The 24966-nt window shown below is 40.5% G+C and overlaps 1 protein-coding gene across 8 annotated transcripts in view; it reads left to right on the top strand.

Moving 5' to 3' along the window:
- Positions 1-24966, top strand: part of cacna1g (calcium channel, voltage-dependent, T type, alpha 1G subunit) — a 192285-nt gene that overhangs the window by 126810 nt on the left and 40509 nt on the right. For 6 of the 8 annotated variants that reach the window (XM_036217044.1, XM_036217041.1, XM_036217042.1 and 3 more), the window contains exons 15-22: positions 135-200; positions 3406-3499; positions 5643-5821; positions 6067-6402; positions 6493-6669; positions 9431-9531; positions 12559-12682; positions 21657-21725. In XM_036217044.1, coding sequence (XP_036072937.1) covers positions 135-200; positions 3406-3499; positions 5643-5821; positions 6067-6402; positions 6493-6669; positions 9431-9531; positions 12559-12682; positions 21657-21725 — 1146 coding nt within the window. The remainder of the gene's footprint in view (positions 1-134; positions 201-3405; positions 3500-5642; positions 5822-6066; positions 6403-6492; positions 6670-9430; positions 9532-12558; positions 12683-21656; positions 21726-24966) is intronic. The other 2 variants (XM_036217045.1, XM_036217043.1) reach the window with 1 other exon arrangement.

Genomic DNA, 24966 nt, shown 5'->3' with positions numbered 1-24966 from the left:
CAGTCCATACACATGTAAGATTTATGGTATTTGAACTACTGTAACTTTCCTTTACTGGCAAAGCTTCACCTCTGCACCTCTTTTCTGTGCTCCTGCATGTTTCTTCTTCTCTGGTTGCTTCCATCATCCAATAGGAAATCTCCAAACGGGAGGACTTACAGGCCACCCTGAGCCTCATTCAGCTGCCTGTAGACACACAGGTATGGAACTGACTAACCTCCTGGCTCTGTCCTTCCAAAGATGAGATGCTGCAGGTTTTATGCTCGTTACTGACAGAATGATGAATGAAACATGCAGTTTATTTTATTTCACAGCCTGTTTTTTCATTATTCATGACTGACATTACTGATATGTTCGTGCTGATGCTTTTTTGATGTTTCACTCTGGTTTGATCTCTTTTGATCTATATTCAAAGTGTTTACAGTTTTTTTTTTAATCAGGATGATGTTTAAGTCTAAATCAAAATCTAGGACATAGTTTCTTCAGAGTAGTAGGAGTTCATTAGAAATTCACCTCTGAGTCCTTATTTCCCATCATCCCTTTGTTTACACACTCTCTCCTGCTAGCTTACAGCCTCTCACACCCTCAACCTAACATTAGCGGTGCAACAAAATCATGAATAACAAATCTATCCAGCCGCACGGTTCTGATCCAGATTCCAGATCAGACCAGGAAAACAAAGACGTTCATGGATCAATTTGTCTGACGGTGGAAGCATTAGAATGGGATGGAGCAGGAAGCTTGTGTTAGAGCATGTGTGCCCAAAGTGGGGCCTGTGGGGCCCGTGGGCCCAATTTGGCCCGCCAAAGGTTATCTTTTGGCCCACCAAGTGTGGCTGTGGAAGCCGTGTGCATTTAGCCGCCGAGCGTGTTGTCCGCAACACATTTGGACAAGAGCTCTTTGAATGACTGTAATTCCTGAACGGTTTGGCCTATTTGAAAAATTCTAACCTTGTGCTTTCTTTTCAATATCGGGTTGTTATGGTCATTTTACCCAGAAGCGGGCTGCACGGTGGTGCAGTGGTTAGCGCTCTTGCCTCACAGTGAGAAGGCCCCGGTTCGAATCCCGGCTGGGACCTTTCTGTGTGGAGTTTGCATGTTCTCCCCGTGCATGCGTGGGTTTTCACCGGGGACTCCGGCTTCCTCCCACCGTCCAAAAACATGCTTCATAGGTTCATTGGTGACTCTAAATTGCCCCTAGGTGTGGATGTGAGAGTGGATGGATGTGTGATTGAGGTCCTGTGACGGACTAGAGATCTGTCCAGGGTGAACCCCGCCTTCGCCCTTCAGTAGCCGGGTTAAACTCCAGCACCCCCGCGACCCCGAAAGGGACACAGCGGTCAGGAAAATGGATGGATGGATTTTACCCACAAGCCCGTGCAAAGCTGCTTTGTTTACCAGTGAGACAGATAGAGCAGTGGAGAGATACAGAGAGCAGAGCGGTCAAAAAGAGTTTTTATAACGGCGAAAACAACAAGAAAATGTTTGAAAGACAACCATCGTAGGAAATATAACCTTCATGGAGGTTAAGAGAAGACTTTAGGACCAAAGGAGCAACAGAAGGAGTCATTTTTGGCGAGAAAAGGTAATGATTGTGGAGCTGCATTTCTACGTTTCTTTCCTGAGGGAATCAAGGAGTTGTTAGCTAGTTTTTACTCTGAAAAACAAACTGTGTGAGAGAAATCTCATTCAAATGTAAGTTAGCTTATTTTTTGTACTCATAAATTAAAAGTTATCTTATAAAATAAGCATATTCTAATGTTTGTTCAGGAAACAAATATCACAATAAAACTATTTTTCTTCAAGTTTCCTGTGAGAGGCTATGAGCTGGAGCTGATGATGCTGGAGGACCAAACGTGAGGATGCTGGAGGTTCTGGTGAGGTTGTCAGGGACCAAAGCTACTCACCATATCAACAAAGATGCAGAAACTGATGATGGAGACCCTCATCTACTGAGGTTCAACCCAGGTGTCCAAACACCTCTAAATACAGGAAACCATCAGCAGGTGAAATGTTTTCCCACTGATGCTGCAGAATCTGCACCAAGAACATCCCTGGAAGTTTAGGACTTGTGACATCACTGGCAGCATCACCAAAACCTTTGAGGAGCCAAAGAGGACAGAACTGCCCTGTTTGACCTAAAACTTCTGTAGATATTTTACATTTTATGCACTGTTTTTTGCATATTTAGAGAGAAAGATACACATTTTTGTTGTAAATAGTTTGATACTGGACAAATTTAAACTTTTAACAAACAAAATTTGTTATTCATGTACTTTGCACTGCTTTTCTCACTAAAAATTCTAAAAATCACCGTCCGATTTTGTGTTTTTTGTTACAGTTCGAATTGGTCCAACACTATAATGAAATAGAAATCATTGTAAAGTGATGATACATATTGGAAATTCAGTGTCTTCTTGGAAAAGTAGCAAACGCAAGCAATTGTATTACATTTTTAGACCCTTTCATAGTCAAAATTAGCAAAAAAGTCCAGGCAGGCATTACGAGGATGAGGTGTTAAAGAGTTCAAACCCCTTACCCGTTTGTCATTACTTCTCTATGGTTTTGCAAAACTCTACGGTTGTAATATACTGAAACGTTTCAAAGACAAATATAACTTTTTATTATTACTGATTTGTGTTACCTTATTAATTACAGACTCAAAATAACTACATTAAATCATATTCTTTATTTTCTCCTTTTATTTCATGACATGAAAAATATTGTATTTGGCCCGCGGACCGGGATCACATTTAGATTTTGGTCCTTAGAGCGAAAAAGTTTGGGCACCCCTGTGTTAGAGGGTAAAGCAACTAAACAGCTTCAAACATAAGAGATTGTTAAGGGAATTTTAGATGATTTTTTCTTTGTGGTTTAAAAAAGGGTTAACATTTGTTTAGTGAACTCATGTCTGTGGTTCACCTTCAGCCAATTTGAATAGATCTGACTTGATATAAAGAAGATTGTGTTTGGATGTGTCTTTGTTTATGTCACATGTTTATAAAGAAGACACTTGAATCAAAACAGGAAGACAACTGAATGTCTGACAGAACATAATTATTAACTTCGTCATCCATTTTAAGCCTTTTTATCCATACAATCTTCTTCATGACTGTGGTTTTGAACTGATCCTCCTGATCGATTTTCCAAAATTCCTCAGTTGTCCTTTATTTCCAAATGAAGCCACAAGGGGGGCCAAGCCAAGATCTCATTGTGCCAGTCCCAAACTCAGATAAATACAGAGGGTTAGGTCAGGACATATAAATCTTTGCTCAGCCACATGTGATCAGAACTACCATTTCCAAACCGGATTGGTCGAGGACCAGGTTAACATTGACTGCTGTGCTGTTTCATTTTCAGTTCTTGTCCATCATTTAGTGATTTTTTTTTTTTTTATTAATTCAAGGGTCATGCTATTAAAAGTGGATCAGAAACGGACTCTGTCACGCCAAGTGTGGAGGATGTTAACGGCAGCAAGAAGGATCTGTCGCCCTTGGCAGGTGAGTCATAAACAAACAGACCAGTGGTTCCACCTGCAGCAGGTTTATTAGTTCACACAGGAACCAAGCACAGCTAAAAGTCCACAAAGCTTAATCAGGGTCAGACAGACAGAGGTCAATCACGAGCATGGGATCATCCAAGAAGAGAGGAGAGAGTCCAGGCGTGGGTCAGGGCAGGCGGCGGGCAATCGAATGAAGCAGGGTCAGAGTCAGAAGATCAGGTCCAGATAGAAAATCCAGGTGGAGCGGCACAAAACAATACTTCACACTGAGTCGGGCTCTGTGCAGTGTTTAACTGTCCTGTGGGTGATTGTCAAATGAGAGTCACTTGAGCAGCATCCAGGAACTGTGGGCTGAGGCTGCTGGTAGATGAAGTGCAGTCAGTACTTTGGAGATGTCTCCCGCTGGAGACCAGAGGGTGAGACAGCTCTCTGACTCCCGACAGGTACTCTTGGTTCAAAATGGTGCTAAGGCTCTTAACAGCAACTGCCCAAAAGGCCCATCTTTCACTGGTTTGTCTTCTTTCCACTGGCTTTAAAACTTTATTTTTTACTTTTAGAGCTTTTAATGGACAGGCCCCTGATTACACTTCTCAAATGTTGGTTCTGTACACCCCCAGCCACCCCCTCCATTGTTGAAACCTGAACCTGCTTAAGGTCCTTAAGACTTGCTATAAAACTGGGGGAGGGACACACTCTGAAAGGCCCTCCCCTTTTCTCTTTGGGGTTGAATCAGTTGAAGACGCTCCTTTAAAGAAAGCTTTTACTTAGTTGTGTACTTTACTTTATTTATTTGTTGGTTTGTATTGTTCTTGTTTTACTATGTGAAGCACTTTGTGATATTATCCATGAAAAGTTCTATGCAAATAAAGCTTACCTACTTACTTACATGTACACATTATTCCAACCTGCTCCCCCACTTAATTTTGAACCAAATTTGTTTAAAACTTCTCATTAATGGTTTTCTTCTTTTGTTAACCTTATTTTCAGTTTGTCAGCATATTTTTCTCACAAGTGTTTTAAGGACAAAAGCACTTCCAAAGATGGGAAAAGTATGTTGCTAATCAACACATCTGGGTGCCTGCTTTTCCCTACCCAAAAACGCATCTTAGGCACCATTTTCCACAGCAATTGCACTGTTTTGCATCACTTGTTCACATGAATTATTTTGGCTGCCACAGTCAAGAATATGAATGTAATTCATTTAGTATGAAGACTGAGGGGCTGCACGGTGGCGCAGTGGTTAATAATTATAATAATAATCTTTATTTATATAGCACCTTTCAAGATAAAAATCACAAAGCGCTTCACAATAAAACACAAGTAAAACAAAGAATCAAACAAGAGTATAAAAACAGAGTAAAAAAACTGAAAATCAAAACAGAATTAAGAAAAGGCCATTTTAAAAAGATGTGTCTTTAGCTGCTTTTTGAAAGAAAACACTGAGTCAACAGATCTGAGGCTGAGAGGAAGGAGTTCCAGAGAGATGGAGCCACTGCTGCAAAAGCTCAGTCACCTTTTTTTTTTTTAACCGTGTTCTTCTAACCACCAACAAGCCTTGGTCACATGATCTCAGGGACCTGCTGGGAGCGTACGGCTGCACAAGATCCTTTATGTAGACTGGTGCTTGGTTAGCGCTCTTGCCTCACAGCGAGAAGGCCCCGGTTCGAATCCCGGCTGGGACCTTTCTGTGTGGAGTTTGCATGTTGTCCCCGTGCATGCGTGGGTTTTCACCGGGGACTCCGGCTTCCTCCCACCGTCCAAAAACATGCTTCATAGGTTCATTGGTGACTCTAAATTGTCCCTAGGTGTGAATGTGAGAGTGAATGTGTGAGATTGAGGCCCTGAGACAGGCTGGCGACCTGTCCAGGGTGAACCCCGCCTTCGCCCTTCAGTAGCCGGGATAGGCTCCGGCACCCCCGCGACCCCGAAAGGGAAGAAGCGGACAGGAAGATGAATGAATGAATGAATTAAATAATTAAGAGTGAGATTTTGTCTATGGAACATGATTAAAAATATACACATTTGCTGTTAAATGTAATCTACATTACTTAGTTGTAAAAAGTGACAGTCTAAATATTTGTCTTTGATCTAGTCAACATTTTACTCTCTACTGATTTCTTCTGTTGCTCTATTGTTCATAGTTCCAGATAATAATCCCTTGGAAATGAAGACCAGCCTGACGCCACCACTGATCACCCACACTGCTCCCACCCCCATGTCTGTGCCCAAGTTACCGGTTGGAGGGGATCCTAACTTTGGCCATGAATCCTGCAGAGACAGAAGCATTTCTAGGGACCCTTCCGGCTACGACAAATCACCAGTTAGTGACAACATTACTGCCATCAATTCCAACTGAATAGAAGTGGCAGTTGCAGGTGTGGAAGACCAGTGCTGGGACAGCAATGGCACATGTTTTTTGCTTGTATGAGAGGGGGGTGGGGGGTTGTTACTTTGGGGACTGTCTTTATAATAAAGAAACTCAAAACACAGCTTCAACTGCCATATTTTTTAAGGACAACAATATGATAGATGAACAAATTAAAAAGAATGTCATTTTTGGTACAGACGGGGTCCCGCTGTGCTTCCCCCCACCCCCCGTGTAGCTCTGGAAGTGACTGGACAAGTCGTAGATCCAGCTGGTGCAGCTTAAGCCGCGGCCCATCTTACAAGCATCAGAAAAGGCAATCTGGTGAGAAACGGTCCCTTCTGTCTGGGGAGGGAAGCTCAAGCTCTGATGATGAAGGAGCAGGAGAGGGAGGCTTTGAGATGACGGAGAAAGAGGATGCAGCGCTGGCCCGGACAGACTCTGTGTCCCAAATGCAGAGAGGGTCCCGACACCAGAGGATGGAATCCACGGAGACTCGGAGCTCCATGGATTTCCCCACAGACGCCCTGCTGCAGGTAAATATTCTGCCTCACTGGCTTACCAAAGCCTTGATGAAAACTGAGATGACGATAACCTGCACTTTACATCCGTATCTTACCGAGCAGGTGCCCCCCCTGTGCCGCACTGCCAGCACCAACAGCTGCAGGCCACCTTCCCTTAACCGCTTACAGCTGCCAGAACATAGTGATTGCAACGGCAAGGGGTCAGCCTCCGTCCCTGATACCACCAACCCATCTGTGGAGGAAAACACAGAGGACAATGCAGAAGAAGATGCCAGTCCAGTCAGTTTCTGAATCTTTGCCTTTCATTCGTTTGTGTTAAATAAATATGGGTCTTAATTGTAACTGGTTTCAAATGCAGGACATTTGTATATTTTTAACCAATGCTTTCTTTTACTGTCACTCTTTGGAATGAAGCTTATATTATTTTTTTTAAAGGCTACCACATTTTTCAGGAAGATATACATTTATTAGCTGAAGTCGCATTAATGCCTTGTTTCCACTGAGCGGTCCAGACCGGACCGGACCGGGTCAGAATGGACTTTTGAGCATTTCCCTTACAAAATGGACCCGTTATGCAGGACCTACAGCACCATTACTAGTCCCCTGTTAGATATAGGTCCATTAAAAAAATGGAATGGACCCTGTGAGGGCGGAGCTTCTGTCATCACATCCCATTGATTGGCGGAAAGGTTTAACAGCAAGAAGTGTCAGACCAGCACTTTTCCAGGCTCAAGATGCAAACCAAAAGTTTTGTCCTCTTTTCACTTGGATTCTTCCTCACCTACTGAAAACTTCTTTCAAAGAATAATACATTTTTTACATAGAGTATTCCCTCTTATTCTTGGCGGTTAGGGACCAGAGACACACCGGATCCACAAATTCAGAGCCCCTCCCTCGTTTCCGTCTCACCCCACCCCCGTGGCTGAAGAATGTCTGTTATTGATCCATACTCATCAAAAACTTTTCCGATCTGCTTTGTTAAAATTTATTGAAGAACAGATAAAGGTTTTAATATTATTTTGTGAAAAATGTTGTTTTTACATGAAGTTATTTTCTCTGGTGCAGTTATATTTATAAAGACTGTGTAAAGTCTGTCTTCTGAGCCTTTTGCCATGATCAAACAGATGATTTGGCTTTGCAACTAATAGTCCTTTTGTAGTGGAGAATTGCTAAATTCTGTCGGCTTTGTGCCACTAGTCAGCACTTGTCCAGCACGGACATGGAATTAAACCACTGCCTCATTGAATCTGAAAGTACACTGTATTACCAAAAGTATCGTCTCACCTGCCTTGACTCACATATGAACTGCAGTTCCATCCCATCCTAACACATAGAGTTCAATATGATATTTGTCCTCCTTTGGCAATTATTACAGCTTTAATTCTTCTGGGAAGGCTGTCCACAAGGTTACACCTGCCCTTAGACCCCCCCCTCCCGGTAAGGAAAAACTCCTAAAAAACCTGAGTCAGGAAAAAAGAAGAAACCTTAGGGATTCCCACATGAAGGAGAGATCCTATCCCAGGACGGAGAGGAGATACCAGAACTGTTAAAGAAAAGTTAGCTGCTAAAACTGCATATATGAGTAGAGTTCATTCAGATGGAGCTGAGGGACGAGTGATGATGAAGTCGATAGTCAAGACGGAGCAGAAGTGCAGTCCACGACCAGGAGGACAGATGACCCAGCAGGAATCACTCTCACTCAGAGATGCAGGATGGTGTCGGGGGCGTGGTCCACGGCCAAGAGTGGGAGCGTGGGCGATCCACCGGGGATCTGAAATCTCTCCCGCTCCCCAGAGGAGAGTGGGAAAGAAGAACAACATGTGAATGGAACTGCACCAACAAAAGCATGGAGAACTAAATACAATAAATAATAAAGAATAGAAGAGAGGAGAAGTAGATGAGAATAGAGAACAGAACCCCAGAGCTGATCTGAATAATAACCATGATAGAAAATCTAAATTTATATTTAAACGCATCAATATTAATTTATTAATCTAGCCTCACAAGGACCACAGGAGAGGGAATATTCTCTGATTACTAGCTAGCCTGGCAGAACGCCTGTCCAAAGAGGAATGTTTTAAGGCTAGTTTTGAAGGTAGAAACTGTGCTGGCCTCTCTGACATGAGCTGGGAGCTTATTCCATAGAACAGGGGCTTGATGGCTGAAGGTTCTACCTCCAACTGTACTTTTAGAAATTCTAGGAACTACAAGCAGTCCAGCATTTTGTGAACGAAGTGTTCTGACTGGTTGGTAAGGAACTATGAGATCTCTAATATAGGATGGGGCCACACCATTCAGAGCCTTATAGGTTAACAGAAGGATTTTGAACTTGATCCTGGATTCAACTGGTAGCCAGTGGAGAGAAGCTAACACCGGAGTGATGTGTTCTCTTCTACTAGTTCCTGCTAACAATCGTGATGCTGCATTCTGGACAAGCTGAAGACTTTTTAAAGAACTTTTAGGGCTATTAGTAAAGAGTTACAGTAATCCAGTCTAGAGTTCTTTGTTTTAGGGAACGTGTTTCAGCGTTAAACCACGGTGCTACTCTGTTTTGTCTAACAAGCTTGAGTTTCAGAGGGGCAACAGCATCAAGTGTTCCTCTGAGGGCTTGCATGGTATCATTGACAAACTGATCATTATCAACGGGGCTTAAAGTGCTCTGAGAATATTTATCCAACATGTTACTAAACATTGGTTGGACTGCGAGTTTAAATTCAGACACAGAACAGTCAGATAATGTTCGTTTAAGCTCTTATTTATTGGAGCAGTAGCATTTTCTTGTAAAAACTGGAAACCACATATGTTTGTAACAACAGTCTGCATGTCTGCGGACTGATTTTAAACACCTGTGGCCAGGACAGGTGATTAGAACACCTGATTCTAATCATGTCGATGGGCAAGCCAATACTTTTAATAATGTAGGGCAGTTTGAATATAGGGATGACAAGCATGTTAGTATGCCACGTTTTGTATTCAATTTTCTACATACATCGATTTGATTGAAATATTAACTGTGTCATGCTCTGGCTTCTTTATGCAGGGTCGTTTTGCCAGGATTATACAGTGGCTGGAAAAAAAACAACCTGAATGGTGTCGACAGAGAGATACCTGGTCACTGTACCTGTTTTCTCCAGAGTCCAGGTATTACATTTATGAATAATTCTTCTCCAATAAAGACTTTTAAAACATATTTTCAAAAGAAGGTGTCCAATGAACAGTGCTTTGTCTTATTGTCTCATCTGGCTGGCATTCCTGAAGACAGATAGTTTTTTCTGCAGCATGCGCTTTCATTTCCTCATTCGTTATGTCTGTCAAAGTCTTTTCTATCTGGACTTTTTTTTCATGTCAGAAGCAGCAGATGGAGAAGGAGGTTTCTTCCTCTGACTGCTGCATCTCCTCCCAGACACGTGTTCAATCCTCCTCCCACTCTTCTGACTCTGCTTTCCCCAGAAGAGGCTTTGATCTGTGTGATTTGCTGTCTGTAAGGAGACAACCAAATCACATGCTGATCTCTAGTTTCCACCGCAGAGCACTAATTAAATCTGATAAAACAACCCATCTCACAGCAAGTTAATGTTAACTGTTTGAGTTAATTTGTTCACTTCCTTCTTGATCCTCTTTGAATCACCCACCAATCATATTGAGTGTACCCCACCTTTGCATGGCATTGACTGGGATTAGCTCAAGCATCCTCGTGACCCTGAAAATGATTTGGTTTGGAAAATTGATCGATGGATCTTTCACCAATAGATGTAGTCAAAGAATTTAGCAGGAAGAAAAAACGGGCTCAAACGATGTACACTCAGCACTCTTAAATCTTTGTGGCTCCACATTGTTCAGTTCTGAGAATGGCTTTTTGCTTAAAGTCCAACTCTGATCATCTTCTGATGCATTTCCAAAGTGTTCCCAGTCGTCTTTTCATGATAATGATGCCGTTTTTAGCCAAATTCCAAAATTCTGTGTAGTTTTCTAGGACATAGTTTCTGCAGAGTGGCATTAGTTTGTTAGAAATTCCCCTCTGAGTTCTGGGTGGGACTGTTGGCGCAGAGTAAGCCCACACCTGCTTCTCTTCATCCCTTTGTTTACACTCTTTCCTTCTAGCTTACAGTCCCTCACACCCCCAGCCTAACATCAGCGGGCAACAAAAATGGCATCAATATCAGAGCTGTCCAGTTGTACAGTTCTGATAAAGATTCCAGCTCAGACCAGGGTTGCAGCCAAGACCCCCCAACACCCGTCATGGAGCTGCCGAGGGAATCCCCCCCGCCGGGCAATAAGACCTGCTTCAGTCTTAAGCTCATTTGTTTTCATATAACTTGATCTCAGACCGCTAGAATAACTGCACTGCGAAAAGAGGCCCTCTAGAAATAAGTCAATTTTTTAAAATCACATTGGAATGTTCTATTTTAAAAAGAAATAAATCTCCCAAAGGTCAGAGATGTTTTTGCTGTTTTCTATTACTTTTGAGATCGAGTTATTGCACTGTGCATAACCAGACCGGTTATATAGGACAGCTTTTAATGTTGGTTGGTTTAATGTTGGTCAGGTAAGGAAGAATACTTTGACAGCACAGATTTGTGCATGTTAAATGAACTTGTTTTGTTTTTAGTCCATGTAAGTTATTTTTTGTTTGTTTTGTTTGAACTAAATGTATAATGTTGCCAATTCTCTACTGCTGTGTTTGACCAGAATATGCTGAATATATTTAGGTAGTTGGTCTTAGTTGTTCAGATCTTCTGAGCATTGCATTTTATTAATTTCAAGCAACATCAACTTATAGGGCTGCACTGTGGTGCAGTGGTTAGCACTCTTGCCTCACACCGGTTCAAATCCCAGCTGGGGGATCTGAAAAACATCATCTGGGACCTTTCTGTGTGGAGTTTGCATGTTCTCCCCGTGCATGCGTGGGTTTTCACCGGGGACTCCGGCTTCCTCCCACCGTCCAAAAACATGCTTCATAGGTTCATTGGTGACTCTAAATTGCCCCTAGGTGTGAATGTGAGAGTGGATGTGTGTGATTGAGGCCCTGAGACAGACTGGCGACCTGTCCAGGTGAACCCCGCCTTCGCCCTTCAGCAGCCGGGATAGGCTCCGGCACCCCTACGACCCCGAAAGGGAAGAAGCGACAAGAAGATGAATGTAAAGGATGAATGAATCAACTTATAATCAACAAAAAAAACAAAAAAAAGTTTTAACTTTGAAGTCATGGAAGACTTGTATGCAGTGTTCTAATCTGATTTTTAAAAAAGAGAACATTCTTATTTTGCTGTGATACAAGTTGCTGTTTAAGGCTGGTAGTTAATAACTGGTTAGTCTGGCTAGTGATGTTTTGGTTAATTGTTTGAATCAGTGGTTAAGTGTCTAAGTCAGAATCCTATCACTGGTTTTTGACCCACTAGTACTGTATGAAGACAACAGTAATAAAAAAGATTTAGAATTTTGCATTTAAGTTCTCTTATCTTATCTTATCTTGTTTTTCAGCTACAGAGAACATTTAGCCCTTCAAAAGTCTGACATTGGAAAATTTGGTCCAACTACATTTTTAACTAAAGAGCCCTGATTTAGGTTGTGATTAGAACCTTAGAATAAACTTTAAAAATTGTGATTTGGTTGTTAAATGTTCGATTTGTCTTTAATTATTTAGCTCAGTGGCCTTGTGTGACATTGGAAGGTCATGGGTTCAAGTCCAGGCCGAGTCATACCAAAGACTCAAAAAATGGGATCCATTCCCTCCCTGTTTGACGCTCATCATTAAGGGGTTGGATTGGGGGGTTAAACCACCAAATGGTTCCTGAGTACTGTGGCTGCAGCTCACAGCTCCCTCAGGGGAGGGGTCAGATCCGGAGAACAAATTTCACACACTTAGGTGTGTGACAACTAATGAGACTTTAACTTTATTTATTTTGCTAAAACCATTTAGAGAAACAAATGTCCTAAGGTTCAGAAAATGCTTCAGAGACTGCCTTAGAGTGATAATGGAGAGCAGAAGAAGACTCCTTCAACACCAATAGTTTAGAACAGCAGTGTAATCTCCAATGTAGCTTCATCAGGAATGTGTCTGTAGACTGTGTAATACATCAAGGGGACATGAAGGAGAGCTTTATTCATTTTTCCTGTGTTGTAAAAGTCTGCAACCCAAGTTTAATTTAAACGTTTTTCTTTTGTCAGGTTTCGAAATCAGTGCAACAACATAATTAACCACAAGATGTTTGACCACGTGGTTCTGCTCATCATATTCCTTAACTGCATCACCATCGCCATGGAGAGGCCACACATCGATCCTGGCAGCGCTGTGAGTGTCACACTGCAACAACTGTAGGTTTCTAGCTTCTGGGTTCAGTTTGCACTGACAACTATCTCTGCATGCTTGGTATAGTCTTTGTATTCCTGCCTTTACATCAGCATAGGAGCTCAGGTCTTTCAGCATCTATTCATTTAGTTAAACATTAGATGGGTGCCCCCCCCGTGCCATCTTTACTGACTGCAGCAGCACCGAACACCTTCCAGGGTTCTTGTGTAATCGTTTACCATCCCAGTAAAACAAGGGCTGGTCTCCCTGAAGGTTACTTTCACTGTGGTCTGCTGGAAAAGTCAACATTTAAGGACCTGAACCATAGAAAAAAAATCAACTTTCTTGAACTTTGAGTTCATCATAATGTCAATTCCTTATGAAAAACACCCCCACAACGGTATTTTGATCCATTCACACGTCTGAGCATTCCTCTAAAACCTGCTCTCTGAGCTCCAACACCCCCCCCCCCCATCCAGGAAAACAGGTCCTCACATTGTAACATCAGAAAGTGGAGAACTGCCCCTGTGAACTGCTGTGATCTATATACAGCTTAACATGACATTTAATTTATTTTTCATTTGCATGTGTCATTGTTGCAGCTCCACCAAGTTTTATATATGGTTATGATATTAAATGTTGAAACATTATGTTGAGGGGCATACATTATGCTTTTCTAAGTCTTTCAGAGTAAACTGTATCCATTTATATGGTCACTGAAGAACAATTATATATATTGTGTTTGGAGAAAAAATGATGAAGAAACAAATGACTGAACAGTTACATTGAAGCTCAGTTTCTATCAAAAACCTAATTTTCTCTCTGTGAGGTGAGTTCTCAGCTGATGTCATACTGATATCCTCAGTCCTTAAGGAAACTTGCTGTGGGTGCTGCTATGTCCAGACTTTGTGCACACGGATGTTCACACTGGTGGTCTAGTCTCTTGGTTGCTGGTCTCCTGGGACCGGGGATCTCCTCCTCACGCCGGGAGTGGGATCCCCGAGATTTAAGATCTAGCAGGGGATCAAACTACAAGCCTGGGGGTGTCCAGGTTCCGTAATGTTCACACTAACGGTCACGCTGATGTCCACACTGAAGTTTACATTGATGTTCAGACTGATGTTCACACTGATATTCACATTGTTGTTCAATCTGATATTTAGACTGACATTCACACTGATGTTCACACTAACGGTCACGCTGATGTTCACACTGATGTTCATTCCGATGTGCACAGTGAAGTTTACACTGATGTTCAGACAGACATTCACGCTGATATTCACAGACTTAAGCACTGACTTTCACACTGATGTCCACACTGTTGTTCTAACTGACATTCACACTGACGTTTAGAGTGACGTTCACACTGACAATCACACTGACGTTCACATTTACCTTTACACTGATGTCCACCCTAACATTCACACTGATGTTCACACTGACGTTCACACTGATGTCGACAGTGACGTTTTACACTGACTTTCACACTGACGTTTACACTGATGTTTTCACAGATATTCACACTGATGTTCAATCTGACGTTAACACTGATGCTCATACTAAAACTTACACTTATGTTCACACTGACGTTCATTCGGATGTGCACACTGGCATTTACACTGATGTTCATATTGACGATTAAACTGACGTTCACACTGATGTTCATTTTGATGTTCAGACTGATATTTACACTGATATTTACAATGACGTTCATACTGACGTTCACACTGATGTTCACACTGATATTTACAATGACGTTCATACTGACGTTCACACTGATGTTCACACTGATGTTCACACTGATATTTACAATGACGTTCATACTGACGTTCACACTGACGTTCACACTGATGTTCATTTTGATGTTCAGACTGATATTTACACTGATATTTACAATGACGTTCATACTGATGTTCACACTGATGTTCACAATGATGTTCATTTTGATGTTCAGACTGATATTTACACTGATATTTACAATGACGTTCATACTGATGTTCACATTGACGTTCACACTGATGTTCACACTGATATTTACAATGAGGTTCATACTGATGTTCACACTGACATTCACACTGATGTTCATATTGATGTTCACAGTGATATTTACAATGAAGTTCACACTGACGTTCACACTGATGTTCACAATGATTTCCACACTGATGTTCACACTGATGTTCACACTGATATTTACAATGACATTCACACTGATGTTCACACTGATGTTTACAATGACGTTTATACTGACGTTCACACTGACGTTCACCCTGACATTTACACTGACATTGACGTTCACACTGACGTCCACGCTGATGTTTACATTGATGTGCACAATGATTTCCACATTGATGTTCACACGGATATTCATATTGATGTTCACACTGATATTTACAATGACATTCATACTGACATTCATACTGACGTTCACACTGGTGTTCACAATGATTTCCACACTGGTGTTCACACTGATGGTCACACTGATATTTACAATGACGTTCATACTGACGTTCACACTGATGTTCACACTGACGTTCACACCGATGTTCATTTTGATGTTCAGACTGATATTTACACTGATATTTACAATGATACGTCATACTGACATTCACACTGATGTTCACAATGATTTCCACACTGATGTTCACACTATTATTTACAATGACGTTCATACTGACGTTCACACTGATGTTCACACTGATGTTCACACTGATATTTACAATGACGTTCATACTGACGTTCACACTGATGTTCACACTGATGTTCACAGTGATTTCCACATTGATGTTCACACTGACGTTCACACTGATATTTACAATGACGTTCAAACTGACGCTCACACTGATGTTCACAATGATTTCCACACTGATGTTCACACTGATGTTCACACTGATATTCATATTGATGTTCACACTGATATTTACAATGACGTTCATACTGACGTTCACACTGATGTTCACACTGATGTTCACACTGATATTTACAATGAGGTTCATACTGATGTTCACACTGACATTCACACTGATGTTCATATTGATGTTCACAGTGATATTTACAATGACGTTCACACTGACGTTCACACTGATGTTCACAATGATTTCCACACTGATGTTCACACTGATGTTCACACTGATATTTACAATGACGTTCATACTGATGTTCACACTGATATTTACAATGACGTTCATACTGACGTTCATACTGATGTTCACACTGATGTTCACACTGGCGTTCACACTGATGTTCATTTTGATGTTCAGACTGATATTTACACTGATATTTACAATGATACGTCATACTGACATTCACACTGATGTTCACACTGACGTTCACACTGATGTTCACAATGATTTCCACATTGATGTTCACACTGATATTCATATTGATGTTCACACTGATGTTTACAATGACGTTTATACTGACGTTCACACTGACGTTCACCCTGACATTTACACTGACATTGACGTTCACACTGACGTCCACGCTGATGTTTACACTGATGTGCACAATGATTTCCACATTGATGTTCACACGGATATTCATATTGATGTTCACACTAATATTTACAATGACATTTATACTGACATTCATACTGACGTTCACACTGGTGTTCACAATGATTTCCACACTGGTGTTCACACTGATGGTCACACTGATATTTACAATGACGTTCATACTGACGTTCACACTGATGTTCACACTGACGTTCACACTGATGTTCATTTTGATGTTCAGACTGATATTTACACTGACGTTCACAATGATTTCCACATTGATGTTCACACTGATATTCATATTGATGTTCACACTGATATTTACAATAACATTCATACTGATGTTCACACTGACGTTCACACTGATGTTCACAATGATTTCCACATTGATGTTCACACTGATATTCATATTGATGTTCACACTGATATTTACAATGACATTCATACTGATGTTCACAATGATTTCCACATTGATGTTCACAATGATATTCGTATTGATGTTCACACTGATATTTACAATGACGTTTATACTGACGCTCACACTGACGTCCACCCTGACATTTACACTGACATTGACGTTCACACTGACGTCCACGCTGATGTTCACACTGACGTTCACACTGATGTTCACAATGATTTCCACATTGATGTTCACACTGATATTCATATTGATGTTTACACTGATATTTACAATGACATTCATACTGACGTTCATACTGACGTTCACACTGATGTTCACACTGATGTTCACATTGATGTTCACATTGATTTCCACACTGACGTTCATACTGACGTTCACACTGATGTTCACAGTGATTTCCACATTGATGTTCACACTGACGTTCATATTGATGTTTACACTGATATTTACAATGACGTTCACACTGATGTTCATATTGATGTTGACATTGATGTTCACATTGATTTCCACACTGACGTTCATACTGACGTTAACACTGATGTTCACACTGATGTTCACATTGAATTTCACATTGATTTCCACACTGATGTTCACACTAACGTCCACCCTGACATTTACACTGACATTGACGTTCACACTGATGTTCGCATTGATGTTCACACTGATGTTCACATTGATGTTCACACTGATGTTCACATTGACGTTCACACTGATGTTCACATTGATGTTCACACTGATGTTCACACTGATGTTCACATTGATGTTCACACTGATGTTCACATTGACGTTCACACTGATGTTCGCATTGATGTTCACACTGATGTTCACATTGATGTTCACACTGATGTTCACATTGATGTTCACATTGATTTCCACACTGACGTTCATACTGACGTCCACCCTGACATTTACACTGACATTTATGTTCCTATTTACGTCCACGCTGATGTTCACACTGACGTGCACACTGACGTTCACAATGATTTCCACATTGATGTTCACACTGATATTTACAATGACGTTCACACTGATGTTCATACTGATGTTCACATTGATTTCCACACTGACGTTCATACTGACGTTCAAACTGATGTTCACACTGATGTTCACACTGACGTCCACCCTGATGTTCACTCTGATGTTCACACTGACAAAACTTTTGACACAAATTACCCGCCAGGATCAGCAATGCATTAACAGAAAAGAAAATACAGGTGTGCAACAAAAAGATGCTAACAGCACAACAACGGGCTCATTACGAGTGGAATGGATTTTGTGTAAGCACAAAAAGTAACTCAGAAATGATCAAAGAGTGTATGGAGAGGATGACAGGAAAAAGAAGGACCGCAGCTTCAAGAAAAGCTCCAACAGTTTCCTCAGTCATCAACAACAGCCGATCTGCTTTCCAGAGATGTGCAGGTCTATGGAGCTAAATTGGGGCCAATATTATTTGAAACCCAAATAAGACAAATTGAAAAAAAAACATTGGTGTTTGGCCAGAAAAAAGTTAAAATGTCAGAAACATTTTTTCCTGTTCTAAAATAAGCATAATTATTTTCAGCTTCAAATGTTCCATTTTTACAAGGTTTCAAAACCCCCAAAAATAAATAAAAAAATATATTTTTTTCAGTTTCAACTATTTTTCTTTTTTTCATTTTCAAATTTGAAAATTTCAATTTCAAAACTTCTGGTCCCATTGTGGCGAGTTGAGACGGGGCTAACACTAAGGACCAATCAAAATCGATGAGGGTGGTAACTTGGATAATTATGGTCAGAAAATGGCTGTATTGTCTGTAAAGTCAGTAAAAGAAGAAGATAGAAAACATGAAGGAACCACTGTGTTTACCGTGGGGCTTGAACTTACATTGAACTTGAACTTACATTTCCTGCTCAAGAAAAAGTTAAAATACAATTGTACTAGCCATTAGGCCAGGGGAGACAACTGAAGCCCCAGCAAGTTTTAGCCATTTTATGCAAGCATATGGACGTTTTCGATGCCTGTATGTTACACAATAAGATGGCGCATTGAACGAGCTAGAACAGTATTTTGGTCATGCGGTTTGTACACGATAAATCTCTCGCTTTTTACAGCCATCTTGGGACGACTTCAGACTATTTTGAGTTTTGAAACCTAAAAACCAGAACATTTAAAGCTGAAAATAATGAATTTTATTTTTGAATAGCAAAAGTTTCTGTCATTTTCAAATTATTTTGGCCAAACATCAACCTTTTTATTCAGTTTGTATTATATGCGTTTCAAATTATATTTTACTTCCCTTCTTACTTTAATGTTCAATATTTCATATTATTTTCAACCTACTTTTAAGGGTTGTTTAAACAGAAAGTTAACATTTGCACAAGAAAAGGGATTAATTATGAATGCTTTTTGAGGTAATTCATGTTACCTGTTGCTCTTTAAGTGAAATATTGCAGAATCTTAAAGTTTGTGAAAGAACACACATATTGCACTACAAGGAAACAAGTTTATGTGCAATCTTGTTTTTTACTCTTTAATGTAGTTATGTATATTTAAGTAGTTTTTGTACAAACATGAATGAGAGAAATATTTGTTGAGACAATAAGCTAAAAAAAGTTATTTTCGGATTAACTAAACATTGCAATTAAACAAAAAAACAGAAATGTAAATTATTGTCCAAATGTTTTTGCATCTTCGGACTCCGGTCTACCAAGCTGACTGGGTTGCTGGACCTCTTACCAAACTTTCACACCTGAATTCCAAATCCTACCTGTAAAACTTTCCAAATGAGTTTCCATATTGTGATCTTTACTAAACATCAACAAGTTCCAACTGCAGAATCGGCTGGTTGAAGTCTGGTTGAATTGCTGGTTGAATTGTCTTCTGGGTTTGCTCAAAGCCAGGAAAAAATAAAGTTTCTGCAACCCACCAAAAAAAATAAATAAATAAAAATAACTTGACAACTGTCTGGAAATGCTTTTAATGTTCTAATATTCCAAATAAGTCTTTTTTTGCTGTCATGCACTGTAGTGTGATGTTAGAACCCTCCTGGTTGTGCAGTGATTCGCTGTCACAGGTGTTCTTTAGAGCTGCTTGATGTTTTAAAATAAAGTTTTCTTAAAGAAATAAACAGAGGATAAAAGTGGGAATTAATAAAGTCAGGTATCGGTAATGATAGATCTTTGCTCTGCAGCTTCACTGAGCAGTCTACAACCGAGTTATTTTGTGCAGGTCACCTGTGTAGTAGGCGCAGGTTTGACCATTTTCACCTGCAGACTGCACATATCTAACTTTAAAGCTAGTTATAATTAACACTTTACTCCGAGGGGGGGGGATGTCTTTTCACCTGTGGGTATATTTGATATCTATAAACACTGTTCGCCTATATACATTTAATTTACATATTAGACAGGCATGTTTCCTTGCTAGGGAGGGTGAACAAACTGCCAGGACGTAAATCCGTCAGATACAAACCTGAGGCTAATGTCACCTCGTATGGCCAAATCTGGATCCCAAACACAATGGCTTGAAAGGAACTTTACTGCTTCTCACCAGCACTGGATACAGTAGAAACTATCAAAAGAAGTGACTTTTTACAGATGTTTGTATCATTTTGTCTTTATGTATTTTCATAAAATAAAATAAAGTCTGTTTTTTTTTTAAAGGTGCTATTTAAAGCCATGAATTCATAATTTATCTACAAGAAATGAAAATTAATTGTCAATGTGAATTCCTCTAGACCATTTTCATGGTTAAAAAACATGAAAGCAAACAGGAAAATTCTTCTTTTTGTATTGATTAACAAAATTATAACTCCCAATGTGACTGACAGCTCTACAATTGGAGTGAATCAAGATTAACTCTTGACCAAGTGAAGGGAATCCTAACAAAGTTGAAATTTGATTTTTAAAATGCTCCAAATTTAGACAGAAACAGCTGTGAAGCATGGTGAATCCTGGACTTTTTGAACCATCTTAATGGAATCATTTCCTCAAACATCCCAAAATGCTGAGTGCCCTTCCTGTTTACATTCATTCTCTTAATCGGTCTTTCTTGTGACAACAGACCATTAAAATAAAAGAAAAATATCTTCATTATTTAAAAAGCAAATGTTTCTTTACATGAGTACGTAAACCCTAAAAACAAAGTGAGATTCATGTTCTCAATAATTTGATGCAGTGCTAAGACATCTCAGGAGAGACCAACTGTCATTGCAAAATGCAAGAGATGTTTCTAAAAAAAAGATTTTTTTCTTTTTTGAGAAATTATGTGGAACATTTCTTTCTTATCATGTACACTAAGTTTTTTGGCAGAGTAATTAGCATAACTGTAATCAAAATTGGTTATTAGGAAGTAGGCAGTTTGCCCTCTGTCTCAGGAGTGCTCCTGCCTCAGGAGGAGGAGTTTTAATATCTTGGGATTTTGTGAGTGAAAATGGGGGCGTGAGATCGACAGGCAGAATGGAGCGGCGTCCAGTGTTATACGGTCGCTGCACCAGTCAGTTATAGTGAAGACAGAGCTGAGCCAGAAAGCAAAGCTCTCAATTTACTGCTCAATCTTCATCCAAAACTCACCTATGGTCATGAGCTCTGGGTCATGACCTAAAGAACGAGATCCCGACTACAAGCAGCTGAAATGAGATTCCTCTGTAGTGTGTCTGGGCGCTCCCTAAGAGATAGGGGGAGAAGTTTGGTCATTCGGAGAGAGCTCGGAGTAGAGCTGCTTCTTCTCCACATCCAGAGGAGTCAGTTGAGGTGGATCGGACATCTTGTCCAGATGCCTCCCGGACGCCTCCCTGGAGAGGAGTTACGGGCATGTCCCACTGGGGGGGAGCCCCGGGAAAGACCCAGGACAGGCTGGAGAGACTACGTCTCCCGGCTGGTCTGGGAACGCCTCGGGGTCCCTCCAGAGGAGCTGGAGGAAGTGGCCGGGGAGAGGGAAGTCTGGGCATCTTTGCTTAGACTGCTGTCCCCACAACCCGGTCATGGATGAGGAAAAGAAAATGATGGATGGATGGATGGATGAGATTTAGGAAAATGGGAACAACCTTTATTAAATCCAAACCTCCCTTGTCTTTCTTTTCTGCAGGAACGGATCTTCCTTACTCTGTCCAACTACATCTTTACAGCAATTTTTGTGGCTGAGATGACCGTAAAGGTGAGATTTAGGGAACAGCATTATTATTATTTATTTTGTCTCCATGGCCATTCTTAGTGAATTAAGAAATCTCATACCCACAGAAAGTTTGATAGGTTCCTCTAGCCCTTCCGCTATCTTTGGGGTCCAGATGACTCCAACCACATATTGATGTGTGATTTCTTCCATGACAAATGTGGACAAAGGTGGACAGGATTTTATGTCTGCCATGGACATTAGTGAAATTCAAAAATCCATGATAAAAAAAGCGCACTGTCTTGTGGGGTCCAGATGACCCCACTTTTAATGTAAACAAGCCAATGAGAGCGGAAGGGCTAGATGTGTCTCCTGTTGAGTATTTTTCTGCTTTTAAAAAGTGCTGTACATTGACCTGTATGTACAAACTCATTGACACTGCCATATGCATCAGCAGAGTTTCTATCACAGGTGCTGGTGCGGCAGCAATCTGTGGTTTGATGTCCTGGACAAGGGTATTTAGACATGGCCAGGCAAGGCGACAACTTAACTTACAACTTTCCTATCAGAGGTCAACCGCTGTACCTCTGTACCACAACCACCCCTGTAAATATAGCTAAGGGGTAACAAACACAGTGGGGCCGCCCCTTAAACCTTTGTGCTATCTTGTGGGGTCCAGATGGTCCCAGCCTTACATTAATGTGTGATCCTTCCCATGACAAATGTGGACAAAGTGGACATTTGATCCCTGTCATGGACACCATTGAAAAATCAAAAAATTATTGGAAAAAGGTTCAGAACTCTGTTTTGCGGGATCCAGATGACTCCACTCCTAATGTTAACGGGCCTAGGATAGCACATGGTTAATCTGACTTCCCTTGTGCTCTTTTATGGGGTCCAGATGACCCCACCTTTACATTGAGGTGTTAGCCCTTCCATGACAAAGGTGGACAAGACTTCATATCTGTCATTGGACACCAGTAAAGATCAACAATCATTGAAAAATAAAATTCAGTGCACTGTCTTTTGGGGTCCAGATGACCCCACTCCTAATGTTAACAGGCATAGGAAAACACAAGGTCAATCTGACTTTAAGAATGTCTGAGTCCGAGTATCACCCCTTCCAACAAATGCTCATGCTGGAAAATTCTTCAATGCATCTGAATTTATAGTGTTTTGTAAAGTAATCTTTCTCTGCAGATGTAAATAAAAAATAAAAAAATAAAAAACAATGGTATTTTTTTCTTAAAGTAAGGATTTCTTAATTATAATTTATTTAATTTAGACTAGTTGAATGTATAAATTGATGGTTGAGGTGCAAATAACTGATAAACAATCTAGCGTGTAAAGGGGTGAATATGAAGTATTCAATCCCAAAGTTGAAAAAAAAAACTGAAATTTAATAAAATTATCCTCGGGGCACCACCTTCGTAATGAAGGAAAATATTACTCATCAATGATCAGCCGCTACCTCTAATCAATAAAGTAATCAATTAATCAGTCTATCAACTTTAGCGTAAGTGTCTTTACCCTGTGAAGGGACTTTACCACAAAGAAGAAAAATAATGATATCAAACAACGACGTCCTTTTTAATATTTATTGAATAACATGAGGTTAAACAAGCAGAAATAATGGACGTAAAAGCATGGAAAGCAATCAACATATGTGGAACACAGAATATAGCTCTAAATAATAACTAGAAATAGGTAAATGAGAAGAAAAGACACAATATTGAGGTGAAAAATGCTAAATGTGTGGATGCATTAAGTGTGTGTTGTGCATAAAAATAGGTGTCGTTACTGAGCTGAGAATAAGCTATTCTTAAAAGGGGGAATTCAAAACGGGGCAAAGATGTTACTCTTGCCAAAATAGTTAATCTTTGTTCTAACCACCAGCAGTTGACTGTATGAGCGAAGTTCGACTTCTCACCAGCGGTCTGTAGATCTGGGTCTGCTCTGCCAGGAAGGGTGGTTGATCCCGTTCCTAGCTGGATGGTTCAGGCGGGCCGTGGAGGCGAGATCTGCAGCCAGGTGTAGAAGGAAAGGGAACCTGCGGTTCTGCTGGTTCTGCTCCGTTCAGTCACTTAGCTTCTAGGGTGGTCGAACGATTTCTATATTCCGTTTTGTGACCAAAAAGTATAAGTCGCAAAGCTGGCCGGATAATGAAACTTATTGAATGGTCTAGCATTAAAAATCTGTTTCAAAATAAAAGCATCAAAAATTGTAAAAATGTTGGAATCAGTGTATGAAATAAACGGAAGACAAAAATGTTGAAAAGAAAGAAAGCGAAAAAAAACTTGATCTTGAGACTGGAAGAACTTAGATGTTTCTGTTCTGTTCTGGTTCTGGCGTCTTGGCTGGTTAGGCGATGCTCTGGCCTGCGCGCCAGAGTTTTGAATTTGAGAGTCAGGGCCAGAATCAACCAATCCGTGGGGATTTGAGGTGTTCTACGATTGGAGGTAATGTGCATGTCCCAATGAGCTCTGTCTATGCAAATATCAGGGGCGTAACTTTCTTCTGGTCTCTGGATGTGTTTATTGTTAATGCTGAATTAACAACAAAAGGGGTTTCTATCAAACAAAGTTTGTAAAACCCTATATGTGTGTGTGAATCCTGTATGTGGCACATATAATGCTTCCCAAAGTTCACATAAACACAGAAAATGAATTCTCCAAGCTTTGACGGTTACACGTGATTATTCATGGATTTTAACCTCAAAGTAGTTGTGAATCTTCTTCTGTTAGGAATAAAGCTTTGATTACACATATGTAATAATAGGACATTTTTTCTGGAGCTGTGAAGAGATGTTTTATATGTTAGATCAAATTAACAAATGTCCTGTGTTTTAAAACATGAAAAAAGTTATGAAGGGTCACGTGTCTCGCACAAAAGACTTTGAGTGTCTGTCAGGAATGCTTGCAGACTCTCCAGGGGGTCAGCCTGCTGGGACCAAAAGATCCTTTGAAGGTGACAGGTTTAAACTAACCAGAGTTGGGAATGCGTAATAGTCAGGGTTCTGGCCCGACTATCAAGAGTTTAATGACTTAACATCCGAGTGAGAAATAGAGGTTTTAGACAACTTTATGGCCCCTCTGCTGGGAGAGGAACTCTGTTATCTTGAGAAGATGCCCTCCAAATAAAAGTTGGGCGACCAAATGGTCAACACAGGTTGTGACAGTTGTTTCCAAGGATGGGATGCTACAACAATGCAGGTTTTTACATGCCTGTTGACCTGAAGACGCCTTGTTTGCTCAACGCTACCTCCAGAATGAACAGACTTTATATG

The sequence above is a fragment of the Oryzias melastigma genome, linkage group LG19 (genome assembly GCF_002922805.2).
Source record: "Oryzias melastigma strain HK-1 linkage group LG19, ASM292280v2, whole genome shotgun sequence".
Taxonomy (NCBI): domain Eukaryota; kingdom Metazoa; phylum Chordata; class Actinopteri; order Beloniformes; family Adrianichthyidae; genus Oryzias; species Oryzias melastigma.
The sequence above is the reverse complement of the archived record's forward strand: the minus strand, read 5'-3'. Positions and strand labels throughout refer to the sequence as shown.